The sequence below is a fragment of the Pleurodeles waltl genome, chromosome 3_1 (genome assembly GCF_031143425.1).
Source record: "Pleurodeles waltl isolate 20211129_DDA chromosome 3_1, aPleWal1.hap1.20221129, whole genome shotgun sequence".
NCBI classification, from domain to species: Eukaryota; Metazoa; Chordata; class Amphibia; order Caudata; family Salamandridae; genus Pleurodeles; species Pleurodeles waltl.
The window spans coordinates 681,544,686-681,567,366 of record NC_090440.1 but is presented as its reverse complement, the minus strand read 5'-3'; the positions used below and the strand labels follow the sequence as shown (position 1 = coordinate 681,567,366).

The 22,681-nt window shown below is 45.2% G+C and overlaps 1 protein-coding gene across 2 annotated transcripts in view; it reads right to left on the bottom strand.

The window, feature by feature from the left end:
* The window catches only part of KCNQ4 (potassium voltage-gated channel subfamily Q member 4), an 861,160-nt gene that overhangs the window by 13,024 nt on the left and 825,455 nt on the right, over nt 1–22,681 (bottom strand). For both annotated transcript variants that reach the window (XM_069223287.1, XM_069223288.1), the window contains one exon: nt 13,501–13,632. In XM_069223287.1, the coding sequence (XP_069079388.1) occupies nt 13,501–13,632 (132 nt within the window). The remainder of the gene's footprint in view (nt 1–13,500; nt 13,633–22,681) is intronic.

Here is a 22,681-nt window from a genome sequence, read left to right as displayed (position 1 = left end):
CTGGGCATGGCCACTGGGGTGGTGGGCATGACTCCTGTCTTTACTAAGACAAGAGTCATGTCCATGGGGGTTTTATGACAAAAAAATGACGCTAGTCTGGTTAGAGGCATTTTTATGCCTCTGGCCATACTTGCGTCATCCTTTGACGCACAACCACCTGTTCCCCCTACCCTTCTCCACCTGGCTAGCATCCTTTTTCATAACACTAGACAGCCTTACCGTCAACTACCGTCATTCCATTAATATGATGCCCAGGCGGCATCTTAGAATGGCGTTAGTACAGTTTTGTGTGAAAAAGTATAAATCTGGGCCTGGGTTATTAGTTGAGGGGGGTGAAACTCTTCTCAAGCAGAAACCACATTTCTTCTCAGGGTGAAATCACAAGCAAACCCATAATTAACCTTCGCTCAACACTTGGGTAACTTGACACAGAGCAGTCAGGTTTAAATCAGAGGGAACTTGTAAAGTATTTGGGGACTACAGTCAAAACACATCATAAAAGAGCCAAACAACAGAGTTAGAAAAATAGAGTATTTTTTAACTTAATAAAACAAGACCAAAATGGCAAAAATCCAATTAGTAGAACCGGAGAGAATACATTTTATAGATTTTAGTGAAAATAGTACCTGAAGGTAAAAAGCACCAACTATGGATATCTGGTAGCACCGGACCGGGATAACGCCACAAGCTCAGGTCAACCACTGTGGAGAGTGGGCCAGCTACAGGGACCCAGTTAGGCCCGCTAAACAGAGTGCCTTAAATCCTGGTTTGTAGAGCATTGCAAGGATCCGCATCAAAGATGCATTATGCACCCGAAAACATTTGTCAGTTCTGAGTTGCGGCAAGGCTGTGGTGCGAGGTCCTGCATCATCATCGACGATCCCGTTGACCAGGGCTTCTGTCCCTGAGGCTCAAGTCAGGAGGCCAGCTAACCAGCCCTCTGAGTCACTCTGGGGCTCTGGGTTCAAGAGATACAGGTCTAGCCCTTTTCACCCAGGTAAAAGGGCCTGTTATCAGCAGGTCAGCACAGCAAGGCAGCAGCACAGCAAGGCAGTAGTCCAACAGTGCAGCAGTCTGGCTGAGTGGCAGCCCTTCAGCAGCTCATCTGTTCTTCCTGACAGAGCATCCATAGGTTCAGAAGGCTACTGAAATGGTGGTGTCTAAGGTCCAGAATTTATAAACAGATGTGCCTTTGAAGCTGCTATAGGTTTGCCTTTGGAGTCCCCAGAAATCCTGCCTCCCCTGTTCTGGCTCGGGATTAACTACAGGGTATATGCAGCTCTTTGTTTGGAGGCAGGACACAGCCTATTCATGTGTAATGGGGTTGTGCCCAGATGTGCCTGGATGGGCCATCTTGCCAGTGATGGCTCATCCAGACACACCTAGGCACTCTACTGTGTGGGTGTCTAGGAGAAATACACAAAGTTCAGCTGTCAGCTACACCCAGTCATGTGACTGAGGTACAGGGTGCAGGCACCAAATGGCTAAGGCAGGAAAACACCAACTTTCTAAAAGAAGCATTTTCAAAACTGTTATTAAAAATCCAACTTCACCGTAAATTAGGATTTTTCATTACAATTCCAAAAACACCAAACATGAACTGGTTACTTACTCCAATTTGGAAATGACAGTTTATTAAATGATATAAGGTAACTCCAATGTTAGTCTATGGGAGAGGTAGACATAGTGAGAAACTAATTCAAGGGTTTTTCACTAAGAGAACATATGAAGCTAAAATGACATGTATTTTTTTTAAAAATACACGACCTGCCCTCTAGGCTGGCCAGGGGTGACACATGTATAAAAAAGGAAAGTCTGGGCCTGGTAAAGGTTTATTTAACAAGGTCAAAATGGTAGTTCAAAATTGCACACACAGGCTGCAATGGCAGCCTGAGACAGGTATAAGGGGCTACTTAAGTGAGTGCTAAAGGCTATTAGTAGCATTTAATTTACAGGCACTAGGCACCTGTGGTACCACTTTACTAGGGAATTACAAGTAAAATAAGTATGTCATTTTGGTGTAAGCCAATTCTACCATGTTTTAAGGAGAGAGCACAAGCACTTTAGCACTGGCTAGCAGTGGTAAAGTGCACAGAGTTCTAAGGCCAGCAAAAACAAATTCAGCAAAAAGTGGAGGGTAAAGGCAAAAAGTTTGGGGTGACCCTCCAGAGAGGGCCAGGTCCAACACCACTGAATTCTGTTATGGAGCCCAGAATGTGAGTTATTTGCAATATCATTTTTTGATGCTGGAAATAGTTCAATGGATGGTATTTCCTGTTCCCTGAAAATATCTTCTACCATTTCGTCATTCGGGACCTAACAGTCCTTTTCAGTATGTCTGCTGAGGAAATCTGTTTTCTGGTTCAGAGTTCCCAGAATGTGTATGGCAGTCAGTATGACTCCTCTGGCTAGATCCTAAACCCAGACCAATTGTGAATGCAGGGAATAGTCTTGACTCCCTCCTTGTTGTGGATTGTGGCGGCAAGTCAAAGTTATCAGTGGAATGAACACTTTCAAAGCCAGATGTATGGCTTTCACTTCTACAAAATTGATGTGGTATGTGTCCCTTTGTGTGTCCAATGGCCTTGAATTTTCAGATGGTTTAAATGGACTTCCAAACCAGACAATTATGCATCTGTTACTGTGATCAGTATTAGACTATTCTTTTCAAAATGAACTCCTTTCAAGGGATTTTTCCTGTCATATAACCATGTTAGGGACGGTGAGGCCATTGTCGTTTTTGAAGACTAGCCTCCCAATTACCTCTGTTTGGTGACCACTGGTCCGCAAGACACTGTTGTAGAGGTTTCATGAACAGATGGATAGTCAGGACTAGGTATGTGCACAATGTCATGAATCAGGGGAGTCACGCATCCTGGTAAACTGATGATTTGGGAGTACTTCTTAAATGATGACATCTTTCTAGAAAAGATGATACTCCCTCCTCTAAAGGGCACACACTTTTTTTTAAGTCTACTTTGGCTCCCAAGTATGTGAGGAACGGGCTGGCTTCTGTATTGATTTGTCCATCTTGATTTGTAAGCCTAACTTTCTTAGTAGATTTGCAGTAGTTTGAAGATCCTCTTTTGCTTGTATTTGAGTACATGGCGAAAGGCCATTCATCGAGATATGGGTAAGCGAACATCTTTATTTTCCTTAGTTGGGCTTCAACAGCTGCCATATATTTTGAAGCCGTTTGGAAAGCTGACTTCAGCTCAAACAGAAGGACAGTGTACTGGTAATGACTTTCTCCCATTCTGAATCTTAGAAACCATCTGTGATGAGTTGAGAAAAAAATTGAAAATAGGTATCCTGGAGGTCTGTTGAACAATGTCAATCATTCTTTTTTATGTGCAGGAATATTTGGTGTAATGTGAGCACCCGGAATTTTTCTTTGAGGCTGAGATTGTTCATCAACAAGAAGTTTAGAATCCGTCCCCATTGACCTGTCCGACTGACCTTTCTTTAGTACCAAGAAGTATCTTGAGTACCCGCCTTTGTTTTGTCAATTAAAAGGGACTTTTCTATTTCATGCTTTGTAGTCCTTTCTTAATGTTGGCAGGTGATGACCTAGCGAAGGTTTCGGTGTGATAGGCAGTTGAATTTCCGTTAATCATATACAGTATCCCTTCAATATAATTTTGATGATCCATTTGTGTGTGATGATTAGCTTTTACTCTTTCAGGTGAGACATCACCATTTCTCCTGCGGAAGTGGGTATCTCTAGTAGGGGTGTTGGAGCCTCAATATCAGTTTCCATAGGAATAACTTCTTCTGGAATGATACTTTTTGGGAGAATGTGATTGGTACGTCTCATGCTACTGCTGTGTTTGACCCTTCTTTTGATATTGTTTAGACTAGTATGACCATTTTGGGGACTGTACTCTCTGATAGACGTATCACTGCAGTCTGGGTCTATATTGTTGCTTAAAGAACATTTTTATTGTTCTAGGCCAACAGCTTTTATTTTATCGACTTCATTCCTTAGGTGCAACATCTCTTCTTAAGTGTGTTGTCCGAGAGAGACACCGGAAAAGGGCAGGTTTGTTATTTTCTGTTGCATATCTGGTTTCATGTATGATAATTGAAGCCATGAATTCCTCCTCAAAGTGATACCATGGCAATATCCTATAGTGGCTAATTCTGCAGAGTGCTCTGCAGCAGTTATTACTTGGTTTGAGATCTAGAAGCCTTCCTTCAACATTTCTATCAAGACTCGCTGCTGATGTTTTGGCACATGAGGAAGGAAAGACTGCATGTCAACCCATATTTCTCTGTGGTATCTCTTGTGTAGTGCTGTTTCAGTGGCATTTTTAAATAAGCAGATGCAGTGCCACTCTCAAATGGGATCTATCTCTTAATGCCCCTTTCTGGTGTTGCAGATGTATCCGGGGCAGATCTATATCTTTTTTCAGACCGCTGTAATAATGACTGAATCCAGAGTCAGATTTGCTTTCAAGAAATCCGGATCTTGTTGAGGAGGTCTGTCCTTTTTCAGTGGGCATGGTGCTACTGCCTTAACTGTAGTGGGTGTTAAACATTTTTCCTCTACTATTTCTTAAAGGCCTCGTACTAAAGGTAACAGAGGTTTTGGAGTTATGGAGGGTTTTAAGTATAACAGAGATCGATGGCTGAAGATTCTCTAATAGAATATTAAGTTTAACAGCTCCTCTTGCAAGTACTTTATGAAAAGTCAGGATGTTGTTCATTGGTTATGCTCTGATTGGAGACTGAGGAGGTGACTTAGATGTGTAAGATGCATGGGACATCTATGAAAGAATTATATCAGAATACTGATTAATCACAGAGGCACCAATTTGGTTCTAAGCGTTACAGTGGTTGAAATCGGACTTTCTACTCAGTATTTAAGCAGTGCAGTGCCACAGATGAGCAGAGGCTTGGAATGCTGACACCAGGAGCAGCTCACAGCACGTTTAGGGGGTGGTGCATGGTGGGTGGAGGGGTTGGGGGGGGGGTCAGAAAAAACATAATAAAATAAAAACCACTTACCTTCGCCGCCACCACCACTGTGCCACTCCTCTTGCCTTCACTGCAGCCCCAGGCACAGGCTCCCAGCCTGCACTGCAGCCAATCTGAACGATGCTGTCATGCTGCTGGCAGGATGACAGCAGCATTCGGATTGGTCAAAGCACTGAGCCAGGGCGCTCCCAGGCAGACTGGGAGCCTGTGCCTGCTCTCTCCAGCCCGGCGAGAGCCTAGTGCACATGTGTGTTTGGCCGGCCCGAGATGGGTGGCCAAACATGCATGCGCATGTAGGGGGAGTGCTGTGCACTCCACCTCAGTCCCTTTCGTCGCCGTGACCCCGCCTCTTTTACAAGAAAACAAAAATAAACCTAGTTTATTATTGTTTTCTTGTAAAGGTTTTGCAGCTGCTGCTGCTAGCGGGGGTGGGAGAGCGACACTCCTCTCCCTTAGGGGAGGAGCCGCACCTGGCTGACACTGTTTTTTGGCTCAATTTTGTTTGTGGTGGGTGTGGTCAGCTAATCATTTTTATGTTGCTTTTTAAATGAAGGGGACTTTTAAGACTGTGTTTTCATCTTGTGCTTTTACATCGTTTTTGGGCACTTCCTAGTTCCTCCTGATTTTACCACAGAGGTGCCATTTTGCTTTGACACGCCATAGTGGTTTGAATCTGGCTTTCTACTGTGTATTTAAGCAGTGCAATGCTGCAGATGCACAGTGAGCATGCATCTGGCAAGCAGAATGTGTGCTAAAGGCAAGCCCATCTGCGCCCATCCAAATCTGGATCACGTTGAGCGTCAGCCATGCTGATGGTTTGCTTAGCAGACTACCAAGTGTAGTGCGCCTTCCCTTTGTGTGTTCATAATTTTAATCTTGGCGAGCATTATAGTAAGGCTGGCTTTTGAAGTGTTTGGCCTGTGGCTTGGCCTTGACTGCCTCTGATGGCTGGCTACAGGGTGAGACTCCACTGCCCATCACTCAGGAAGGGTGAAGTACTTTCAGGGCTGCAGGATTTAATATTTTCAGCAGAATTGCAGGCCTATTCCTAAACACACGTTTGACATTTATTATCTGCTTGATAACAACAAGTTTGACTTTTTAGATCTTACAGAAACGTGGCTCAGGGACTCTTCCTTACCGGACATACCTTTAGCCATTCCAGTTGGGTTCTTTATTTACCACACTGAAAAGGCAGATCAGAGGAAAGGAGGTCTGCCAGTAGTGTATCAAGACACTTTTTCGTGTACGACACCAGAGCTGTTAAATTTGGGCTCATCGAAGTTCTCTCTTTTTTCTGTTATGGTCGATCCATCTTTTACGTTGTCAGGGGTGCTAATTTATAGATTCCAATGAGTCCCTGGGTTTACTTACGGATTTGCTTGGCCAACTTTCTATTCTTTGACCAAACTTCCTAGTGCTGGTCTACTTTAACCGACACATTGATGAACCTAGTTGCTCCACTGCCAGGCAGTTTGTGAGCATGTTAGAAGGTTTTATTTTGGAACAACATGTAAATATCCTCACCCACATGCCTGGTCATACTTTGAACCTCATTGTTTACCATTCGCTGAAGGTTCTTATGAATATGGTCTGCAAGTTGATTTGGTCCGACCACTTTCTGCTTCCTTTTAAGATTGCTACCAACCGGCCCAAATCTCATCTGGCCCACTTCAGAAAATTTCCAGAATTTGGTGACAGATATCGGAACCTCTTTTTTCTGAGGCTCCACAAGAGTAGAGTAGGTAGACAACTGGCTATCCAGAACCTTATATCTCATTGCTCGGGTGAGAACGATCTCTCAGAACCGAAGTAGACCATCTGCTCCTTGACGTTCAAAAACTTTAAGAGAGGAGAGGGTTTATTGTAAATGGCTTCATCATAAGTGGTGGAAGTCCTATGATAAGTCTGCAAAATTGGTGTACAAAAAAGTCCTGATTAGTTTCTGTAAATCCTCCTGAAAGGCTCTGTAATGATATTGGTGTTTTGACCACTGACTCCACGTTGCACTTAGACTAGCAGCACACCGCCACATTAGTGACCACCAACTTAATTTTGCCTATTGACTTTATTTTAGCATTAGCCACTGCCATCTTAGATGTGCAGATCTTAGAAATGCAGAGGCCTCAAGAATGTTTCCATGCCCACGTTATGCAATGTGCTTTTTGCTCATGTTTTTATTCTACGTGTCTGTCGGTTCTTTCTCACCAGAGGTTTAGGAAGATAAGAATGTGCTAGGATGATATTTATGGTATGGCAGGGAACGGTTTTGTTTTGAGAGAGGGCACCTTGGGATCTTGGCCAGTTCTGACTTGTTCCTTTCAAAACTGACCTGAAGTAGCCAGCATTTTTGAATAACCAATTGCTGAGCAAGGTGGGGTTTTCTAGAAGTCTCCTCACTGGCTTGTTTAAGGTATATAAGAGACGCAGGATTGGCGGTAGGGAGATTCAGAGACTTCAATCAGGATTGAGATGACAGTGCCTGACATCCCGTGAGAGTAGATCTCTCTTTCTCCTTCCAGCCGATCTTAGGGGTCTACGGCTTGAATCTACTGAGAGAAAGATGAAGGAGCAACTGTGCCCCATGGTGATTCATTTTTACTAATTATTTGCTTTGCATTGTGTATGGATATATATATAAATATAGGTATCTGTATCTTTGCATGTATATATTTGCTGTTTATAGATTGAAGGTTCTTGGTTCATGTTTTTGTCTTATTGCTGCACAAATTTAAATGTGCACTTTTGGTTGTACTGACCTTCCTTTACGAGCCTTGCAGAGTGATGTAATAAAGGTCTTCTCTAGACTAAGAGGTGCATTCCAGATCAGTGTGTGTGTATTTCAGTTCAGTCAGCAGTAAAGCAAAACAGGCTCCCAAGAAATGTATCACCTCTGCCATTAATGCTGCTTAAAACAAGCCTTGTGAGCTACTCAAGATTGTTAGCTCTTTCTTATCACCCTGGGTTATTCAAAATCATATTAGCCTTTCTGCTCACCTATACCAGGAGTTTGCTGACTTCTTTTCTAACAAAATTAAAATGATTTACGATCAGTACCATAAGGAGGGTATGCCTTCAGCGATCACAGGTAGGGCCTTCTCTATTGGCCCTGCGTTGTCTGAGTTTGAACCTATCTCACCAGAGGCCTCTGTGCTGTTGCTGGCCAATTGTAAACCTGGCTCTCCCCTTGATTGCTGCCCTCATGATATTTTCAAACTAGTCACATTCCTTGTTAATCCGATTCTGAACAAGCTGATGAATTTTTGGAGTCTGCCATAGTACCAAGTGATTGGAAACAGGCCCCATTGTTACCCTTGCTTGAAAAAATTAATGCTGATCCCACGATACTGAGCAACTTCAGACCAATTTCACCTTTACCTACAGTAGCTAAAATGGTGGAAAAGGTGGTTAATAGAAAACATACCCTTTATCTAGAATCAAATTCTCTCCTTCATGATGAACAGTCTGACTACTGAGCAGTGTACAGCACAGAGCCAGTCTTGGTGGAGGTCTCCAAATTAATTACGAGTAATCTTGATCAGGATGCGGTGGCGATGGTAGTACTCTTGGATTTGTCATCAGCATTTGACACATTTTATGAACCTATCTTTTTGAATAGGCTGAAGAATATTGGACTCTAAGGGCAGGCTTGGGCCTGGATTAAATCTTATATTGAAGACAAATCTCAAGCAGTATTTATCACCCCTTTTAAATCTGCAATGATGACTCTTAATTGAGGGGTACCCCAGGGGTCTGCCTTGAGCCTTACCCTTTTTTATGTTCACTTGGAACCTTTGGCAAACCTTGTAGATTCTTGGGGCATGAAGGTGGGTTCTTATGCTGATGACACCCAGCTCCTCCTGTCCTTCCAGGACAAAGTGGCAGAGAAATTCATTTCTTTCAAGCTGTGCCAGAAGTAAGTTGGCGACTGAAAAAGTGACAGTTAAATTGAATTCTGACAAAATGGAAATCTTCTTTTTTGGCACTAGTCAGTACCCTGATTCATTTAGCTGGTGGCCCTCGGAGCTGTTTGCACCTCTTGTTCCATCCTCCTGAGTGTGAAGCCTTAGCTTAAAATGTTATACCGCTTTGTCTTTTGAATCAAATGTGAAAGTGGTTTCCGCGAGCTGCTTTACAACTATGAAGTCTCTCAGGAGGATGCTGCACCTGGTTCCAGTGGGAAATGGCCTTTAGAATGCGGGCTGAGCCACACATGCTGTTTCAATGCAAGTAGAACAACGCTTGGCTAAACCACTCATCTGCCTTAAACACACATATGCGTGGTTAAGGCAGACAGCATATGGATGGTTAAGGCAGACAGCGGTCTAGCTGTGCGTCTGGGTGGGGAGAGGAACAAGAAGGATCGGGAGAGGAAACTCGAGATGCTGCCAGGTAAGTGGGGCTGGGGCCAGGTTGGGGAGGTCGGTTTTTAGGGATGGGGGCAGTTTTAGCGCTCAGGGCGGAGGGGGGTCGGGTAGAATTTTTGGGCAGGTTTTAGGGCTCAGGGCGGGGTCAGGGTAGTTTTAAGGGCTGGGTTTTAGGGCCCAGGGCGGGGGGGAGGGGCAGTTTTTAGGGGTGGGTGTTCAGTTTTAGGGCTCGGAGGGGGGCTGGGGATTGCAGTAGTTTTTGGCGGGGCAGGGCTTTAGGCCTCGGGCTATGGGAGGGAAAGGGAGGGAAAGGGGTAGTTTTAAGGGCAGGGCGTGGTCAGTTTAAAGGCTCAGGGCAGGGAGGGTCAGGGTAGTTTTAAGGGTAGAGCAGGGTCAGGTTTAGGGCTGAGGGTGGGGGAGTTGGGGGAGTTTTAATGGCTAGGGTTGGGTTTAAGGGCTCAGGGCAGGAGGGAAGGGGCAGTTTTCAGGGGTGGGGACAGTGTTATGGCTCAGGGCAGGGGGCCTTGGGGTAGTTCTTGGCAGGGGAACGAGGTTTTAGACCTCAGAGCGGGGGGAGTTTTAAGGGCAGGGCATGGTCGGTGTTAGGGCTCCAGGCGGGCAGGGTCAGGGTAGTTTTAAGGGTAGTGCGGGGTCTGTTTTAGGGCTTAGGGCATGGTGGTTGGTGTAGTTTTAAGGGTTGGGTTGGGTTTTAAGCTCAGGACAGGGAGGAAGGGGCAGTTTTCGGGGGTTGGGCAGTTTTATGGCTCAGGGTGGGTGCCTGGGGTCAGGGTAGTTTTTGGCAGGGGGCAGGGTTTTAGGCCTCAGGGTGGGGTCAGGGGAAGGAGTAGTTTTAAGGGCAGGGTGTGTTTTAGGGCTTAGGGCAGGGGGTCAATGTAGTTTTAAGGTGAGGGCAGGGTCGATTTTAGGGCTCAGGGCGGTGGGGTCAGGTAGTTTTAAGGGTTGCGGTTGGGTTTTAGGGCGCAGGGCAGGGAGGAAGGGGCTGTTTTCGGGGATGGGGCAGTTTTATGGCTCAGGGTGGGTGCCTGGGGGTCAGGGTAGTTTTTTGCAAGGGGCAGGGTTTTAGGCCTCAGGGCAGGGGCAGGGGCAGGGGTAGTTTTAAGGGCAGGACAGGGTGGGTTTTAGGGTTTAGGGCAGGTGTTCAAGTTAGTTTTAAGGGCGGTGTCGATTTTCAGGCTCAGAGCGGTGGGGTCAGGTAGTTTTAAGGGCTGGGGCCAGGTTTTAGAGCTCAGGGTAGTGGAGGAAAGGGCAGTATTTAGAGGTGGGGGGCAGTTTTAGGGCTCAAGTTTGGGGGGGCTGGGGTTTAGGCCTCAGGGCGGGGGTGGGGAAGGGGTAGTTTTAGGGGTTGGGGCCAGGATTTAGGGCTCAGTGTGTTGGGGTGAGAGGCAGTTTTAAAGGCTGGGGCGGGGAGGATTGCAGGGCTAAGGTATCAGGTTTTAGGGTGCAGGGCAAGGGGGCTTCGGAGTGCAATTTACCACGCATGTTCTTTTAGCAATCATGCTTTTACAATGAAATTTGTTGTAAAGACATGCATGGTAAAGGCATGCATGGTAAAGAAATGGTCGTGGTTCAGACCATGTTGTTTAGGCATGCATGGTTTAGGCATGTGTAGCTGTATCATAGAACTGGTTCCATTAGCTGCTCAGAAGATCATTGTCCTTTCTTTGGTCACCTCAAAGTTAAACTATGTGAATGAATAGTCTATATCTGGGTCTGCCACCCAATCTACTGCACCATCTGCAGATCATTCAAAATGCGGCTGAGCATCTTATCCTTAAAGTTTCAGCGCACCATTCAGTATCTGCCTATCTAAGCCAGCTGCCTTGGCTGTCTATTGCTAGTGGCATCAAATTCAAAGCACTCTTTTTCGCCTACGTGGCCTTGAAACAGAAAGGCCCTTGGTACTTAAGAAGAATGCTTAAGGCCTACTACCATGGTAGATCCTTGAGATCTAGCAGCTTAAAACTCTTGTATACCCCAAAGATCCGCAAGGCCAGAAGAGGTGGAAGAGCTTTGTGTTTTTAATGGCGAAGCTATGGAACTCTCTTCTAACTGCACTTCACTTTGCCCTATCTGAAAACTGCTTTCAGGAGAAGTCTGAATACTTATCTTTTTAATGCCTGGCCTGTTGTCCATGGGTTTGGATGCTTGTCTGTCTGGAATTCATTCTGCTAGCTCTGGGGTGCTTCCTCAGAAGAAGTGCATGCTTTATAAATTCCCTCGTATTTTATCTGGTGTATGATCTTGCTTGCCTACCGACAGGAGTTTAGTGAGGAGAGTTAGTTTTGCTCCTTGTAGACTCTTGTGGGGAAGTAGGCTTCCATTTTCTAATTGGAGACATGAAAGTTGCTTTTGATGATTTCCTTGGTGGAGAAAAATCAAGGGACATTAAAGAGGTCCGAACCAGACCAAAAGGTTTGATTGGCTGTAATGGTTGATAAGGTAAAGAAGCTGAATCAGGGGGTGTAGCCATTTGCAAATGACGAGAAGAGGAATAAGTCTCCTCTCTCTTATGTTTTGGTGAAGGCTAAAGATGTTTATTTGTAGTTCGAGGAAGGAAATAAAGACCAGACTGCGGGTGACTCAGGTGGAGAAAAGGTCTTTTTTTGTGTCTTCGACATTGACTGTGAGGTGGTCGATATCAATCTTGGTCTTTTCAACAGTGTTGGTACGAGTGTCATCATCGAGTCTGGCGGTTTTACTGTGAATATGACACTCTTGAAAGAGGTCTTATCGCAGACACTAGAGATTTTGTCACTAATGGTGTGACGGACGATGATTAAGGCCGATGCTTACATCTCAACAAAGATGATGGGTTTTGCAACACTGATCTTGAGTGTCTAGATGTCAACTATCGATGGTTACGATGATTAGCCAAGCCTTGAGTGTCTAGATGTCAACTATCGATGGTGACGATAATTAGCCAAGCTTTGAGTGTCTAGATGTCAACTATCGATGGTGATGATGATTCTTTTTTCTGTGACGGTGAGAATGGTGGTGGCATCTTTCTCTGCCGCGTGATTTTCTCTCACTGGATCTTCCCCAATGAGAGCCCTTGTCAGGAGGAGGCAGACTGGTTGAAGTAGGCTGGGAGGCTTATCTTTCTAGATTTCATTTTTCTTTCCTTCCTGTGCTTCCAAGTTATAAACAATGCCTCTCAGCCTAATACCTTCTCTTTCTTTTAAAATTCCTTTTGCCATGTTTTAGCAAATGTCAAATCCCTTGACAGAGTGTGATGAGGGAAGGCAGACTGCACAAAGCTTATGAAAATGGTAGATACAATGAGACATCGAGTGAAACAGTATAAATGAATTTTCTGAAAGGGAGAAAAGATGATTTGAAGTGTGACATCCATACCGATGTCCAGAGATCCTTCTCTCACAAGTCAGGAAAAGGAACTGGCTCTAGGAGGCAACTACCACTCCAAGACATTGTGGCAAGGGATGCCTCACAGGTTCTTACAGAAAACGGATCCTATTTTCTCTACCTGCATTGTAAGTCTATATGCCTGCATTTGTACTCCCAGGCATACATTGTTAATAGCTCGTATTGTATTTTTGGATCCTGCAATGCAGTGTTATTTAACTTATATGCCAACTTAATGAGCATATTCAGGAAAATAATATGCCTCTGATAGGCTTCCACTACATTTACACTATTAAATCTATGGGCATAGACATTATTTACTGCTGTTTCCATAGAAGACAACTACGCAAAAAGGTGTTCCACGGTTCACATGAAACAGAGGAGAATATTCAAGCATTCATGACTATCAATGATGCTCCTACACACAGAACCGTTCAATATCTTTGGGATTTCATCACCTAATGTTTACCTGGTTGTTAAAATATATTTGATTGTTTTACTTTGTGTCATTGTGCAGTCTTTCTACATGTACATTGTGAGGACAATGAAAAGAGTAGTACACGATTCCTAAAATAATTGTTATCAATAAATAAAATAATCTACAGCAGAAAAGGTTCTATTCCTTTCTTCACCTAGTAATTAAAGTGGTTCCTCCCTGAAGAGAAACAGTATGTCAAGTGAAAAGCAGATGGGTCCAGGGACACTTTGTTCCCACAAGGATGGCCTTGGGAAAACCCCTTCTCTCACCATCCTTCTACTGAACACTCACCGGCACTGCAGACTTTTAATTCGCCCCAGCATGTCCAAGTGTCCAGCGGAGTACTGCTCGATCACATCCTTCACATCATAGGGTCGCAAGGTCTCCTTAAACTTCCGCTTCGCCACCAGGAACTTGAGGATCCTACAGGAACAGAAGAGCTCTTTATAGGAGGCTGTAGTCATATACTTGAAACAGTAAGATAGAAGTCAAAACACTGTGGCCCTCATTCTGACCTTGGCGGGCGGCGGAGGCCGCCCGCCAAAGTCCCGCCGTCAGGTTACCGTTCCGCGGTCGAAAGACCGCGGCGGTAATTCTGACTTTCCCGCTGGGCTGGCGGGCGGTCGCCTTCAGACCGCCAGCCAGCCCAGCGGGAAAGAGGCTTCCACGATGAAGCCGGCTCGGAATCGAGCCGGCGGAGTGGAAGCTGTGCGACGGGTGCAGTTGCACCCGTCGCGTATTTCACTGTCTGCACAGCAGACAGTGAAATACATGTAGGGGCCCTCTTACGGGGGCCCCTGCAATGCCCATGCCAGTGGCATGGGCACTGCAGGGGCCCCCAGGGGCCCCGCGACCCCCCCTACCGCCATCCGGATCTCGGCGGTCCGACCGCCGGGATCTGGATGGCGGTAGGGGGGGTCGGAATCCCCGCGGCGGTGCAGCAAGCTGCGCCGCCGCGGAGGATTCAATGGGGCCGCGGTACACTGGCGGGACCCCGCCAGTGGTGCCGGTCCGACCGCGGCTTTACCGCCGCGGTCGGAATCCCCATTGGAGCACCGCCGGCCTGTCGGCGGTGCTCCCGCGGTCCTCCGCCCTGGCGGTCAAAGACCGCCAGGGTCAGAATGACCACCTGTATCTGTAACTGTGTATACCCATGAATGACATATCCACTAATATTGTGCAGGCAATGCAGCATATAGTACTGGATGTTTGTGCTGCTGCTCAGCATGACCATGCAGAATGTTGTACGGTTGACGCAACATTGCATCTCAACACAGAAAATCTGTGTGTCTACTGAACATGGCCATTCTGTACATCTGTGCTGCTTCAAATGCACTTGTCCATGCAGGCTTGCCGTTTGACTTCTACTACTGGATATGAAAGAGAGAGAACGCCCTTTATGCTCTTATTGTTGCTGCTTAGATTTCAGTCTGTATCTGAAGACACATTGCTCTCTATAATGACATTGTTAAATTTCTGAGATACATTAGTAAGAAAAAGAGACATGATGACGTACCCACGACCTATGCTATCTATAGTGTTTAACTAAGATTTTCTCTTCGGATGGTCAGTTCCATATTCCGCAGCCGGAGCCCTGCTGAGGCTGGGTGATTTGCTATTAGATAGCATGCTTAAAGATGTAACCCCAGTGGTAATTTCAGGTTAACTCAGTTGCTGCACTGGGCCAAATTCGATGGAACATTGAAGGAGGAGCTAAGGCGAACACACAAAGGGCCAGATGTATCAAAAAAGCCTTTTGAGATTAGGTAATAGCGATTTTTAAGAAATCACTTTTTCTGATTGGCAAAATGCTATGTATCATATTTGCGATTCAGTAATAGCGATTTCTTAAAAATCGCAAATGCTATTACCGAATCGCAAATTGTGATACCGGCCCCATTCGCACCTATGGGCCTGTAGGCTCATATTTGCATTTTTTTTTTCATTTCCCAAATTGCAAATTCCTAACTGGAATTAGCAAATTTGGGAAATGCAAACCCCAGGGTGCTGGGGGCCTAAGGCCCCCTCTGCTGCACCCCAAGATTTTTTTTAAGGACATGTAAGGCGCACACATGTCAAAGGGGCATATGTGCGTTACATGTCAATTTTAAAAATTCATTTTTAAAATTTGCACATGGTTACCACCAAGTTCAACTTGGTGGTAATAGCAATTCCTTAATGCCCAATTTGCAGTAGGGAATTGCTTGTTACATGTGGATTAGAAATAGGAAATAAGGATTCCTTATTTGCGATTTCATATCAAGAGAATCGCAATTTGCGATTCTCTAAACAGGCTCGCAATTTTAAGGCATCGCTATTTTAGCGATTCCTTAAATTTGCATTGCGAATGCCTTTCATAAATACTGAAAGGCATTTTTGCACCATTTGCGAATGCAAAAATGGATGATACATCTGGCCCAAAAAGAGGAGTTTTTCTCAGGCATCTCATGGGCAATGTGACCATCTAAAAATAGACTCAAAGCACATGCGTAGACATAATATATGACAGAATGGGAGAAAGAACTTAACCTGGGCAGAAAGCACGTGCTCTATACATGGGTCAAGGCTGCAAAAATCTCAACATTTTCACAACACTCACAAAATGCATACAAAATACTAATGAGGTGGCACTTTACACTGATTATATTAGAAGCCGTTGTTAGAACGCCTGAGAGTAATTGAAGGAGTTGTGAAGAACGAGGCACCACGACACAAATGGGGTAGACTGGCCCAAAGAAACAACACTGGTACAGAGAAGTCTACACAACATGATATGAAAATCTCACCGTGATGCAACACATTAATAGTGCTGTTTGGATATCCAGACGAGGACAATTCCTACCCACTTTATATGTGCCTATGACACATTTTCGACTGGCAACTAGATTGTTGATAGCCCAATTCTGGAAGGCAGAGGTGCCCCTGGCTCTACCATGGGTTTAAAATATGGAGATTGTATGCAAAGGAAAAACCTACAGTGAATAAATAGTCTGAGACAAAATGCATGCATTTGATAAAATGAGGAGCCTACAAAACATATGTCCAGACACAGAAATACTAGAACACGTTAACAGCATTTATGACAACAATGATAAGATTATTAAATGTATGTGCACGCTCTTCTACGATCTCTGACAGTGAACAATGAAGTCTCTGTTCAGGAACGTTACTTCTCCCCTGACTAGCTAGTAGCGCCCTCCCAACTGATTTATTCGGACACTGGGGATCTTTCGCTGTATAAAACATGCACGCTTTATGTCAAGACAGTAGAGTTGTGCTTTGGATTGGATCTATTAGTCTCTATGACGACAAAAATTGTACCACCGTGCATCGATTACAAAGTTTAGAAAATACAAATGAGAAAAAAAGAAATAATGATTGTACTCGGGAAGGATGTTCCCCTCATAAGTATGTTGGCAATGTGGGCAACACGTGCGAACTCAAGGTTAGATGGTTATACTGTCTACTCCTTTCTGAGTTATATTTTTGGGTGAATTAATGAATTGTGGGCTTTATTTATTAACTCTTTTACAGGAGGCTTACTTATGAGCGAGGAGTCCCTGCTCACATGCCTCTCGTGATGCCCACAGGAGGGAAGGTCCCCGGGCTCGTCCTCCTCCTTCTACATTCAGGTGGGTCACTCAGGTCGGGACTTTGCACCATGAACAGAGTTCTTGTTTTTAGTATTATTCAACTAGCATAAATAGTATGGCATACCTGTATTCAGAAGCAGGCATTTAGCTTCCAGTATATAGTTTACAGCTACTCACGCACACTGGTCTGCTAAACGTGTAAGGATACCTCTGGCAAAGCAGGGGTGAGCTTAGACCTTTTTCTATAAGCTGGGGGTTGAGTTCTCATCTTTGTATAATGAGATGTTTGAACAACGAATAACAGTAATCGCGCCCTGCCTTTTCCCCTTGACACATTTCTATAGGTCCAGCTTTATTGAAATTTATTCGGTCAAATGGTCTGGAAAAAAGCAAAATATGTTAAATCCGGTGCATTAAATACAATCCCTTTTGTTATACCCCATTTCCAAGTGAAAAGATCGGGAATAGGAAGTATTTAATGCACGGGGTAACAACATCGACGCCTTAACGTGTTTTAACTGAGTTCTGGCAGCAGAAAACAAATCTATTTGTAAACATAAGTGATGAACCGATTTGAATTCAATTTCTACTCCAGTGATTTCTTCGTTTTTGGTAGCCTTGCACAAACTCAAAACGTAAATGTGCCAGTCGCGTAACAATAGCCCCCGCAGCCCTCACGGTGCGGGGGGGACCCCCTCAGCACACCACACTTTGCACAGGCGGCAGGCCCCAGACTGGGTCCAGCGGGGAGGGAGCCTCCTCCAGGGACTTTGCAGTGGGGCCCTCCAAGTTTCGTTATGCCACTGAAAGCTGCTGGGAGAGGCAAGAGAAAAACAAGCATTTGCAATGCAACGGGTCTCGCATTTCTCCGAGTTAGAGCTATTAGCAGTTGTGAACTCCCAACCGGACTTTACTTGCCTCATTAAATGGAAAAAAAACGAGTGCAATTTAAACAAGCAAGATTGCGCTGTGAAAAAAAGAGAAAAAGTAGTCCACAAACGGGATGGAAAACAGCGAGCCTTGTATGTTTTCAGTACTTGGTTGCTGCGCTCGAGGAGGGCTAACCACCGGAAAAGGCAAGCAGATTTTAAAAGGCAAGCCTGCGAGCCAATGAAAGACACTGCGGGGCTCTGAGCCCTTTCCTAACTACTACAGCGTCTCCCAAGCGATACGCATGCGCAAGTGCATGCTAGCAGGCTTGACCCTAAAAAAACAAGCACAACACAGCCAAGAGATAAACAATGACAGCGTAGGCAATAGTAAGTATAAAAAATGAAAACTATATCAGCCAATTACCACTAAACGTGCCAAGGTTCAAAATTAGAGCAGCCAGGATAAAAAATAAAAAAAAACACAACTAAACCATTGATCAAAAATGCATACAAATCGAAAACATCACAAAAACGCCACTCTAGATAAAAATCCTTTGCCGTTTACCGAATAATCAAGAAGAATACCAGAGGAAGGCTCATCAAAAAAGAGCCTTGAAAAAAGATGAAGTCCCTAAATACAATTCAACCACTAACTCTGATTTAGGTGAAAACTCCTCTTTAGAAACCTGGTGAAAACTGTGCTTGATGTGCAAAGCTCACCCAATCATCAATCAGGTATTTATAAAATGCGGCTTATGAACCAGAGTTTCTCAAGGCACTGGGGGAAGGGAAAGGATGTGGATCAGTCAAAGAGCCAGGTCTTGAGGTCCTTCCTGAACATGATCAGAGGGATTGCCTGAGGTGGAGAGGCAGCATGTTCCAGGTCTGCGCAGCGAGATAGGAGAAGGACCTTCCTCCAGCCAATTTTTTACAGGTCCTTGGGGCGGTGGTGAGGGCCAGCTGGACGGAGCGGAGGTGTATGGTAGGTGTGTAGGAGAGGCAATGGTTGAGGAGGTAGGTGGGTCTAATGTTGTGTAGGGCCTTGTATGCATGTGTAAGAAGCTTGAAGGTGATTTTTTTGATGATCGGTAGCCAGTGGAGGTCCTCAGGTGTGCAGTGATATGGTTGTGGCGGGGGAGTCTAGCTGCAGCATTCTGGATTCTCTGGAGTCTTGTTTGGAGTTTCTTGATGATGACGGCATAGAGTGCATTGCAGTAGTCAGGCTTGCTGCTGATGAGTGCCTGGGTGACTGTTCTGATTGCTTTGATGGGGATCCATTTGAAAATCTTTCAGAGTAGGTGAAGCTCATGGAAACATGATGATGAGACAGCGTTGACGTGGCGTGCCATTGAGAGCCAAGGGGCCCGAGAGCTGTGCTCCACCAGGAGTCATCCCAGGCAGAGGGGATGGAGCCTAGGATGAGGACCTCCATCTTGTCGGAGTTGAGCTTGAGACAGTTGTCTTTCATCCAGGTGGCGACTGCCTTCATTCCATTGTGGAAGTTGTTCTTGGCTGTGGATGGTTGATGATTTGTCCTCTGTCCTGCAGGTCACAGGCCAAATTTATCAACATTTTGCATGACCTTTGCACCACACAAGGTGACAGAAAACCTAGATTCAGAATTACCAAGACATGTAAGGCCATCCTGCATGGACCTGCTTGGCTTGATAAATCTGGTGTAATACAAGGGAGAGCAAGTTACTAACTTGCATTACACTGCATGGTGGGGGTGTTACATGGGTGGAGCGTGGGTGTTCTCAAGCATCTACCCAAGTATTTTGATGCATTTCCAAATTTTCCAACACTGGTAGACCTGGGAATGTATCAGAATTGTACACCTTCCCACCAGAGGTGCCACAAGGAGAAACACCTTTATTTCTCTTCATTGTTTTATCTTTCTAAGTATGACGCATCTGCCTCTGAGGATTGTCTTTGTGCAGGAATGTGCAGTGTAAAGAGAGAAATAAGTTTGGGGGAAGCTAACCCCTAGAAGGGAAGGTTTTATTTTTCTTTTTTTAAAAGAAACATCCCCCAGTCACAGGCCGATGAGGGGTAGGGTAGTTAAGGGGAAAAGGCTAATCCTTGTAAAAACAATAAATAAAAAAATAATACTGAAAACCGAATTTCAGGACAGTTTTATAACTTAAAAAGCATGCATAAGCTAATTTTGTAAAAAACAAAACATAAACTTTATATGAAGTGTTTTCCACACAATAATTAATGTCAGTGTTCTTCTGTGAAATTACATACACCCATATGGTGGGCAAAGATGCCTTAGTACTCAGTAAAACAACAACTGAAACAGCTGACCATCTATTCTTATGGGAACCACTGTAAGTAGGACTGCTATATGAAATGTTTCTCACAACAAATCTCTTAACCATATTTATTATGTTTGAAAATAATTTTAAAGAAACCTCCATCCTAGTATTACCATAAACATATTATTAATGTTGCAATCAGTTGTAATTGCTTGTTATAACATATTTAAAATATTCCTCGAACTATAAAGAACCAATTATATTCAATATATTACAATGTTTTACTCAATCAACTTCTCTTGTAAAGCACTTCAGTTATTTCCGATAGAACCCTATGCTGTTCCAGTTCTGAGATGCCCTCGCAGGTCTACCACTGAACCTCAAACTTTACTTACAGCACCATTTGAATCAACAATCTTCTCCTCTGATGTACCTCAATTCTGACTTTCCCCACCCACTGATAATCTAGTATTAGGACCCACACACAGCTCTGTCCGTGCACTTCATTGTAGAATTGCAGCACCTGCTTCTAATTCAGCGCTGGAACACACACACAGATCCAGCAATGCACCTCAATCCTTACCTGGAGCAATGGCTGCCAATCCATTACTTGGACCCACTCACAGTTCTGCCAATGCATATCAATACTATCCTGCACCACCCACTGCTAATACAATGTTGTAAATGCACCTCCGTCCTGGCCTGCAGTACACACTGCACTCTGCCAATGCAACTCAAAACTGTTCTTTTCAACCCACTGCTAATACAATGTTGTCAATGCACTTCAGTCCTAACCAGCAGTATCGAATGAACTGTGCTAATGATTCACAATACTGTCCTGCACCACCCACTGCTAATACAATGTTGTCAATGCACCTCCGTCCCAACCAGCAGTATCCAATGAACTGTGCTAATGATTCACAATACTGTTCTGCATCACCCACTGCTAATTCAATACTGTCAATGCACATCAATCCTGACCTGCAACATTCACTGGTCATAGAGTACTGGGACGCATGCAGGGCTCTGCCAATGCACCTCAATCCTGACCTGCAACATTCTCTGGTCATAGAGTACTGGGACGCACGCAGGGCTCTGCCAATGCACATCAATCCTGACCTGCAACATTCTCTGGTCATAGAGTACTGGGACGCACGCAGGGCTCTGCCAATGCACCTCAATCCTGACCTGCAACATTCACTGGTCATAGAGTACTGGGACGCACGCAGGGCTCTGCCAATGCACATCAATCCTGACCTGCAACATTCACTGGTCATAGAGTACTGGGACCCACGCAGGGCTCTGCCAATGCACATCAATCCTGACCTGCAACATTCTCTGGTCATAGAGTACTGGGACGCATGCAGGGCTCTGCCAATGCACATCAATCCTGACCTGCAACATTCTCTGGTCATAGAGTACTGGGACGCATGCAGGGCTCTGCCAATGCACATCAATCCTGACCTGCAACATTCACTGGTCATAGAGTACTGGGACGCATGCAGGGCTCTGCCAATGCACATAAATCCTGACCTGCAACATTCTCTGGTCATAGAGTACTGGGACGCATGCAGGGCTCTGCCAATGCACATCAATCCTGACCTGCAACATTCACTGGTCATAGAGTACTGGGACGCATGCAGGGCTCTGCCAATGCACATCAATCCTGACCTGCAACATTCACTGGTCATAGAGTACTGGGACCCACGCAGGGCTCTGCCAATGCACCTCAATCCTGACCTGCAACATTCACTGGTCATAGAGTACTGGGACGCATGCAGGGCTCTGCCAATGCACATCAATCCTGACCTGCAACATTCTCTGGTCATAGAGTACTGGGACGCATGCAGGGCTCTGCCAATGCACCTCAATCCTGACCTGCAACATTCACTGGTCATAGAGTACTGGGACCCACGCAGGGCTCTGCCAATGCACATCAATCCTGAGCTGCAGCATCCGATATTAATACAGTATTCAAACCCACACATAGCGTGAAAATGCGCAGCCATTCTGATTTGCAGCTCCTGTTACTTGTCCAGTATTGTCGCCACCAAACTCATTCACACACACAGACCTGATAGACCACATCAGTGCTACTAATTCCCTTATCTCTCAGTAGAAAGGCCCCAATGCGCATTGTGTGCACTGGTGCTGTCATTGGCTGCCACTGCAGGGAGAGGGGTGACTATAATTAGTTTTGCATCACCAGCTTGTGTCTAGTAATTAGCCTTGTGCTAGCAGGACAAGGGGGCGTGGGGAGGCAGCTCATTATGGCGTCACAGCGCACAATGATGGATAGCCTCCAGGCGCCTCGTCAGCAAAGTCAAACACAGCAAAAAAGATGTCCTTTGTTGCAGGAAATGCTATCTGAGTCGAGCAGGCTTCGGAGGTCCGTCAGGGAATTCCACGCACCTCTCCCCTGTTCCCTCGCGGAGTTTTAGCTCATGTTAAGTGGCAGTAATTAGCCATGCAAAAACCAACTTGCTGACACGGCGCTCTGCCAGCAGTAGACGCATGTTTCCCTCGAACACACAACTGGCACCAAATTGCCTGCGTCTCCAAGGAGACCTAAGATTAAAGGGCACAAATCTGCACTCCATTCCCACCTTAATTATTACTGGACAGTGTATGGTGACGGTACTGTGGGCAAGAGTGACGTGTGCAGTGTAAGGAGCCAGCAAAGGCCTGCAGAGTGAGGAACTGGCTCAGGAGAAAAGGGTGGGAAGCTGACATGGGTGGGTAGCTT